General features: G+C 36.8%; 1 protein-coding gene across 6 annotated transcripts in view; it reads left to right on the top strand.

Moving 5' to 3' along the window:
* LOC107686804 (aryl hydrocarbon receptor nuclear translocator-like protein 1) overlaps positions 1–8,267 on the top strand; it is a 35,655-nt gene that overhangs the window by 15,799 nt on the left and 11,589 nt on the right. For 5 of the 6 annotated variants that reach the window (XM_016483922.1, XM_016483921.1, XM_016483923.1 and 2 more), the window contains 5 exons: positions 214–276; positions 481–628; positions 2,845–2,883; positions 6,451–6,477; positions 6,631–6,788. In XM_016483922.1, the coding sequence (XP_016339408.1) occupies positions 243–276; positions 481–628; positions 2,845–2,883; positions 6,451–6,477; positions 6,631–6,788 (406 nt within the window). In that variant the 5' untranslated portion in view covers positions 214–242. The remainder of the gene's footprint in view (positions 1–213; positions 277–480; positions 629–2,844; positions 2,884–6,450; positions 6,478–6,630; positions 6,789–8,267) is intronic. The other variant, XM_016483925.1, reaches the window with a different exon arrangement.

Here is an 8,267-nt window from a genome sequence, read left to right as displayed (position 1 = left end):
AAAAAATATATATATATATATATATATAATTTTTTTTTTTTTCGTTTTTTTTTTTTCACTGCTGTCCTCAGACTTGCATATAACATTCAGGAGTGTCTGTCTGCTCACTTACATCATCTAAACCACTCTCTTGTGTCTGGGTTATGAAATGCTCGAGCTCTGTTAGGGTGGAGATTATATATCCTGCTTTACCACAACTTTCTTCTCTTGCAGAGGAGGATCGCATCAGAAAGCCTCAGTTAATGGTGAAGAAAGAGCAACCCTCATCTATCTCTGGTGTGAGTTTAAGAAGTATTTCATTTATATTTCTACTTTCTCTTTTAAATTTGTAAAATCACATTTTATGAATAAATTGTATTAGGATTTTAACTAGCATATATACTTTAAGTAGTTGTGAAATTGCAGACTTCTTTCAATATTTTTGTCACCATAACAGAATACAAGAAACTAAGGGGTTAAATTTATGTTTGTATTTTGCAGATGATCTAATGGCAGACCAAAGAATGGACATAACTTCCACGATGAATGAGTTCATGTCTCCCAGTTCCACTGACCTGATCAGCAGCTCAATGGGAATGCCGGGCATGGACTACACCCGCAAGAGGAAGGGCAGCATCACCGACTATCAGTAAGAGCAAGTCCTAACAGATCCTCTTACTCTGTTCAAGATTGTTCATCATCATTCACATTTGTGTGCTCATAATGGACCTCAAGCAGGATTTATGATGAGATTCAGGACCCTGTGTCTGGAATTATGGCACCATTCAAAAGTTTGGGGTCAGTAAGATTTTTATTTTTATTTTTTGAAGGAAAAAAAAAAAAAAAACTAATACTTTTATTCAGCGAGGATGCAGTAAATTGATCATATGTGACAGCAGAGACATTTACTATGGTACAATTTTTTTTAATTTCAGATAAGTGTTATTCTTTTGAATTTGACAAATCTAGAAGAAAGTATCACATTTTCAAAAAAAAAATGCAGCAGAATATTGATAATTTATTATCAATCAATATTGATATTAATAATAAGAAATATTTTTGAGCAGCAAATCAGCATGTTAGAATAATTTCTGAAGAATCATGTGACACTGTGAAGACTGGAGTAATGATGCTGAAAATTTTTTCCAGCTTTACATCACAGGAATAAATTACATTTGTGAATCAGGTGCAAACATTGCGAAAACAGCTTGTGCAAATAAACACTATTTGCACAGTGAAATCATCCCTTTAATAGTTTATAACTGTTAGGGTCTGAATATCACGCATAGTAGCAGTTATTGTATTAGCAGTTATTGTGTTATATGTAGCTGTAATTTTGAGGTTTGTTTTTAACAATAACTTGTAATGCAGGGTTTTCCATCCAAGGGGGTTCATGAGATTCTAAAAAAAATTGGCATGTTCTTATAAAAAGGACCAAGTTAGTTGTTTTAATTGTTTGAAAATAAGAACACGTGTAGTTCTATTATATTATCCATCAAGTAAATATTTGAGGTCATAGAGGTTTAGATGAGTAAAAAATAATTTTGGTCAGTTATGAAACAAGTCATTATGAAACAACCAATCTGGAGCTGATAGTGCATGAGATGGGAGTTACATCATAACAAGTCATAGTATATTTGTAACTCGTACCATATTGTGGGATCCTTATCCTGCAATGATATTTAATGACGAGAAATTAATCAGATGTGCTCTTAACCTAATCATTTATGGACTATAATGAAATAAACAAGAAAGAGAAGAATTAATTTGTTATAAAGAGTAGTTTTCATGTGGTTCTGAGAAATAATTTGCCCTTTTACTTGCAAATCAGGGTATATAACCATTCAGGTTACTTTATATAGGTTGACTTGTGAACTACAGTGGTGTGAAAAAGTGTTGGCCCCCTTCCTGATTTCTTATTTTTTTGCATGTTTGTCACACTTTAATGTTTCAGATCATCAAACAAATTTAAATATTAGTCAAACATATCACAAGTAAACACAGCATGCAGCTTTTAAATGAAGGTTTTTATTATTAAGGGAAAACAAAATCCAAAACTACATGGCCCTGTGTGAAGAAGTGTTTGCCCCCCTGTTAAAACTGTGGTTTATCACACCTGAATTCAATTTCTCTAGCCACACCCAGGCCTGATTACTGCCACACCTGTTCGCAATCAAGAAATCTCTTAAATAGGACCTGCCTGACAAAGTGAAGTAGACCAAAAGATCCTCAAAAGCTAGACATCATGCCGAGATCCAAAGAAATTCAGAAACAAATGAGAAAAAGTAATTGAGATCTATCAGTCTGGAAAAGGTTATAAAGCCATTTCTAAAGCTTTGGGACTCCAGCGAACCACAGTGAGAGCCATTATTCACAAATGGCAAAAACATGGAACAGTGGAGAACCTTCCCAGGAGTGGCCGGCCGACCAAAATTACCCCAAGAGCACAGCGACGACTCATCCAAGAGGTCACAAAAGACCCCACAACAACATCCAAAGAACTGCAGGCCTCACTTGCCTCAATTAAGGTCAGTGTTCATGATTCAACAATAAGAAAGAGACTGGGCAAAAACGGCATCCAGTAAACGCTTGATTGCAGTTGTTGCTGCTAAGGGTGGCCCAACCAGTTATTAGGTTTAGGGGGCAAACACTTTTTCACACAGGGCCATGTAGTTTTGGATTTTGTTTTCCCTTAATAATAAAAACCTTCATTTAAAAGCTGCATGTTGTGTTCACTTGTGTTACCTTTTACTAGTGTTTAAAGTGTGACAAACATGCAAAAAAATAAGAAATCAGGAAGGGGGCCAACACTTTTTCACACCACTGTATTTAAGCTAATGTATTTGTTTACTGTTCATTTTTAAGGGACAGTATGGACATAGACAAGGACAAACAACTTGGAAGGTAAATTAATGATTGATTTATTTATATACTGTATATTTATACATCAAAAATGGTATTATCAGCATAAAAAATCTAAAGGTTTAACTGAAAAAATGTAACATGTTTTTTTTTTAGTATTTAGTTTGTTGCCCTTTTTCTTTAAGGGTATGCTTCAAAGGGAATTTAATACATTTCCTATTATATATATATATATATATATATGTACTGTATATACATACATACAGTAATGCTTGAAAGCTTGTGAAATCTTTAGAATTTCCACGATATTTCCACATAATTATGACCCAAAAGATCATCACTAGGGCTGTCACTAACGATTATTTTGGTAATTGAGTAATCGGTCAATTATTCTGATAAATGATAACAGTTTGTGTGGAGCAGCATTTACTGTACTGTGAACAAAGCTGCTCTGACATGCACGTACATAACCTACATGCAATAATTAAAGTGCATATATTAAGCCTGCATTGCATATATTTATTTAACTGAATCGTAGCGTTTGTCAATTCACAATAGCATTATGCTTTATTATGATTCTTAAATGGGTTTAGTATATCATGCAGCCTGCGTTTCATGGATTGTCGTCCATGGAATGCGCCACTTCCGGTATTTTGCCGGTTATTTGATACGGGCAAATTGCAGTCAAGGATTTTTTTAAATCAAGTACTCTAATTGAATCAAGGAATCGTGACAGCCTGAATCATCAGATTTTCACACAAGTCCTGAAAGTTGGCAAAGAGAATACAATCAAACAAATTACACAACAATATATACTTTGTCATTTATTTATTGAGAAAAATTATCCAGTGTTACACATCTGTGAGTGACAAAAGTATGTGAATCTTTGCTTTCAGTATCTGGTCTGACCCCCTTTTGCAGCAATAACTGCAGCTAAACGGTTCTTGTAACTGATGACCAGTCCTGCACAACAGCTTGGAGGAATTTTAGCCCATTCCTCAGTACAGAACTGCTTAACTCTGTGATGTTGGCAGGTTCCCCTCCTCTGAACTGCCTGCTTCAGGACCTTCCAAAAAATTTTAATTGGATTAAGGTCTTTGACTTGACCATTCCAAAACATTACATTTTCTTCTTGAACCATTCTTTGTTAGAATGACTTGTGTGCTTGAGATTGTTGTCTTGCTGCATGACCCACTTTCTTGAGATTCAGTTCACTGACAGATGTCCTGACATATTCTTTTAGAATTTGCTGGTGTAATTCAGAATTCATTGTTCCATCAATGATGGCAAGCCGTCCTGGACCAGATGCAGCAAAACAGGCCCAAACTATATATAGCACCATTCACACAGAGATTCCAGAAAATACACGGATAATGTGTCCCGGGAATTGTTCCCGGATCGTTAGATTTTGGTTCATTCACACTGCCAGTGATTTCCCGGAATCTGTGCGTGTGTTCACACACAACTCGTAAAGGTCCCGTAATGACACGTGACATCAGGATGTGACGTGTAATGTACGAGTCAAAAACTTGAGCTTACTTATTACCTGTAATTTCTCTCTCGAGAAGCCACACTGTTTCATTTTGGTTTTAATTTGCTCATACACAGCCGCATCATGTACCATTCCACTGAGCTGGTGAACGATCTCAGCTTCAGCGCAGATACTGAGGAGCTCCGTGGTCTCTGCTTCAGCCCAGTTTGCGCACATTTCTGTTTATTTATTTTTTTTACTCGAACACCACTCTCTGCGTTTAAAACACCGACTAGCCTCTCCGGCACTGCAAGGTTGTATTATTGAAAACACCCGCTCAAAGAATCGCACGATAACTACATCATAACTACGACACATCTGTTACGGCATTGGTTCCGGCTTTTGTTCACACAGGGCACCTTCCGGGACTGAACCCGGCAATGTTATAGGTCCCCAACCCAGGATCGATGCCGGAATCAATCCCGGGACGTGTTTGCGTTCACACAGAAGGCACTCCGGCAATTTTCTGAGACCAACGTGCAGTGTTAAAGGGGTTTATTATACTACCACCACCATGTTTCACAGATGGGAAAAGGTTCTTATACTGGAATGCAGTGTTTTCCTTTCTCCAAACATAACGCTTCTCATTTAAACCCAACATTTCTCCAATAGCCCTCTGGCATGTCCACAAGATCTTTAGCAAGCTGCAGACGGGCAGTGATTTTCTTTTTGGAGAGCAGTGGCTTTCTCCTTGCAACTCTGCCATGCACACCATGGTTGCTCAGTGTTCTCCTGATGGTGGAATCATGAACATTAACATTAGCCAGTGTGAGAAAGGCCTGGGGTCCTTTGCAACCTCGTGGACAATTACACGTCTTGCTTTTGAAGTGATCTTTGTTGGTCGACCACTCCTGGGGAGGGTAACAGTGGTCTTGAATTTCCTCTATTTGTACACAAACTGTCTTGACTGTAGATTTGTCGAGTCCAAACACTTTACAATTGGTTTTGTAATATTTTACAGCCTGATGAGCAACATCAACTCTTTTTCTGAGGTCCTCAAAGACCTTCTTTTGTTCATGCCATGATACACTTCCACAAACATGATCAGACTTTGATAGATCCCTGTTCTTTAAATAAAACAGAGCAGGCAATGTCACCTGATAAACATCCCATTGATTATAAACACCTCTGAACAGATGGACTCTAATTTCGCCTTAAAATTAACTGCTAATCCTAGAGATTCACATATTTTTGCCGTCATTTTCCAGAATAAATAAATGACAGAGTATATATTTTTGTCTCATTTGTTTGATTGGATTCTCTTTGTCAACTGTCAGCACTTGTGTGAAAATCTGATGATCTTTTGGTTCATATTTAAGCAAAAATATAGAAAATTCTGAAGGGTTCACAGATTTTGAAGCATCACTGTGTGTGTGTGTGTGAGTGTGAGAAATTTTCAAAATAAAATGGTAAAACAATTTTTTGGACCAATTCTCACTATTAACTAGTTGCTTATTAGCATGCATATTACTAGCATATTGTCACGGAAACGGGTGTGTGGAGGCAGGCAGGACGACGAGGACGACAAGGATTCCAATAATGACATTTATTGTAGACACAACAAGGCAGGTTCAGGTAGGTGAGACACACACTCGGCGTAACATTAACAATAACCGACACCAATGCTCAGACAGACAGGAACTAATATGGGGTGAATAATTAGAGGCAGACAGGTGAGCACAATGACGGTGATTAACTAATGATTAGACGGGCTAAACCAACACAAAGGGAAGAAACCACAACAAACAGTCCACAGGGGCGTTACACATATTGGCTGTTTATTAGTACTTATAAAGCACAAATTAATGTCTTATTCTGCATGTGCATATTCTAGATCCTTTAATCCAACCCAATACATAACCTTAACAACTACCTTACTAACTATTAATAAGCAGCAAATTAGGAGTTTATTGAGGGAAAACTCTTAGTTAAAAGTGAATATGTGTTCCCTATTCTAAAGTGTTACCAATAAAATGGTTATTGGTTATTCCACCACGTGACTGTATCTGATTATCTGGTGTTTATACTAAGGCTACATGATTAATTATTTCTGAGACAAACTATTTTTCTCTCAACAGGGTTGATCAGCAGATTAAGAATGCAAGGTAATGTAATCCAGAGCAATTCTGTATATACTGTATATATATATATATATATATATATATATATATACTATAATTGATAGATCATATGCTATTATAGATCCTGTGCCTTTTCTTCCAAGTGTAACATTATTTTGGACTCTCGGTCATCAACAGGGACGCTCACAGTCAGATAGAAAAGAGACGCAGAGACAAGATGAACAGCTTTATTGATGAGCTGGCTTCATTAGTGCCTACCTGCAACGCCATGTCCCGCAAGCTGGACAAACTCACAGTGCTGCGCATGGCGGTCCAGCACATGAAAACACTTCGAGGTGAGATTCGTCATTCTCAGCAGAGAACTCAGCTTTTTAATGCCATTATCTTTACATTAGAGATGTGCATTCAAGTTATTTTGTAGTTGAGTACTGTATCGTAAAAATGACTTAAAAGTATGACATGTACATCACAAACATTATATCATCAGTAATGGTAGCAAAACAGGTTAATTGAACAATCTGTGCTTTTTTTTTTTAAGTTTAAATAAGCAGTATGCATTAAATAGATATTTGGAATAGACTATTGATGTATTTATACAACATTGTCTTGCTATCTAAAATAATTTAGTTAAATTATGTATATTATTATATCAGATATTATTGATATTTAAATATTCATAATGAATATTATGGTTTTATTGAGATACTGTATTCTAATGATTATGCAGTTCAGTTGTACGGAAATGCATAATGACAAATAACAGTTCTAAAATTAAACATAATTATATAAGGGGACATGGTGATAGAAAAAAAATATATATTTCAATGCTTCTGCATTTGCTTACAAAAGTTCTGCATTTCCCCCGAAAAGGTTTTTCGAGCAAACACAAAACTAGTGATGGAAATCATAGAAATGGAGTGTTAATAATAACTGTATTTTGCAATGTGCAATACTTTTAAGAGAGAATGCAAAAGTTTTGCAAACGAATGCAAAGTTTCACAGTAGGGAGCTCAAACGTTTTGCAAAGTGAACACACTTGGCAATGCAAACGTTTTGTGAGCATATGACATCATTTTTCCTCCCATCATTTTTTTCCATAACCAAAGTCTCCTTAAAGGGATAGTTCACCCAAAAATGAAAATTTGATGTTTATCTGCTTACCCCCAGGGCATCCAAGATGTAAGGTGACTTTGTTTCTTCAGTAGAACACAAACAAAACATTTTAACTCAAACCGTTGCAGTCTGTCAGTCTTATAATGGAAGTGAATGGGAATCACGGCTTTGAGAGTAAAAAAAAACATACACAAATTAAACCCTGCGGCTCATGACGATACATTTATGTGTAAAGACACAAAACGATCAGTCTGTGCAAGAAACTGAAGAGTATTTATATCGTTTTTTACCTCTGATGCACTGCAATGTCTGAACTGTCCTGAGCGCGTCCTCGACAGCCGGCGTGTGACGTGTCATCTTCTTCTTGCTTTATGGCGGATCGCAGACTTGTAAGTGCATTACCACCACCTATCTCTCAAATGGACCATTGACACTCTTATCTACAATCTCAATTAGGAGTGTCAGAGATAGGTGGCGGTAATGCACTTACAAGTCTGCGATCCACCTATTTATATTGTTTTTTACCTCTGATGCACTGCAATGTCTGAACTGTCCTGAGCGCGTCCTCGACAGCCGGCGTGTGACGTGTCATCTTCTTCTTGCTTTATGGCGGATCGCAGACTTGTAAGTGCATTACCACCACCTATCTCTCAAATGGACCATTGACACTCTTATCTACAATCTCAATTAGGAGTGTCAGA

This window comes from Sinocyclocheilus anshuiensis, unplaced genomic scaffold (assembly GCF_001515605.1).
Source record: "Sinocyclocheilus anshuiensis isolate Anshui unplaced genomic scaffold, SAMN03320099.WGS_v1.1 scaffold773, whole genome shotgun sequence".
Taxonomy (NCBI): domain Eukaryota; kingdom Metazoa; phylum Chordata; class Actinopteri; order Cypriniformes; family Cyprinidae; genus Sinocyclocheilus; species Sinocyclocheilus anshuiensis.
This window is presented reverse-complemented; position numbering and strand designations above follow the sequence as displayed.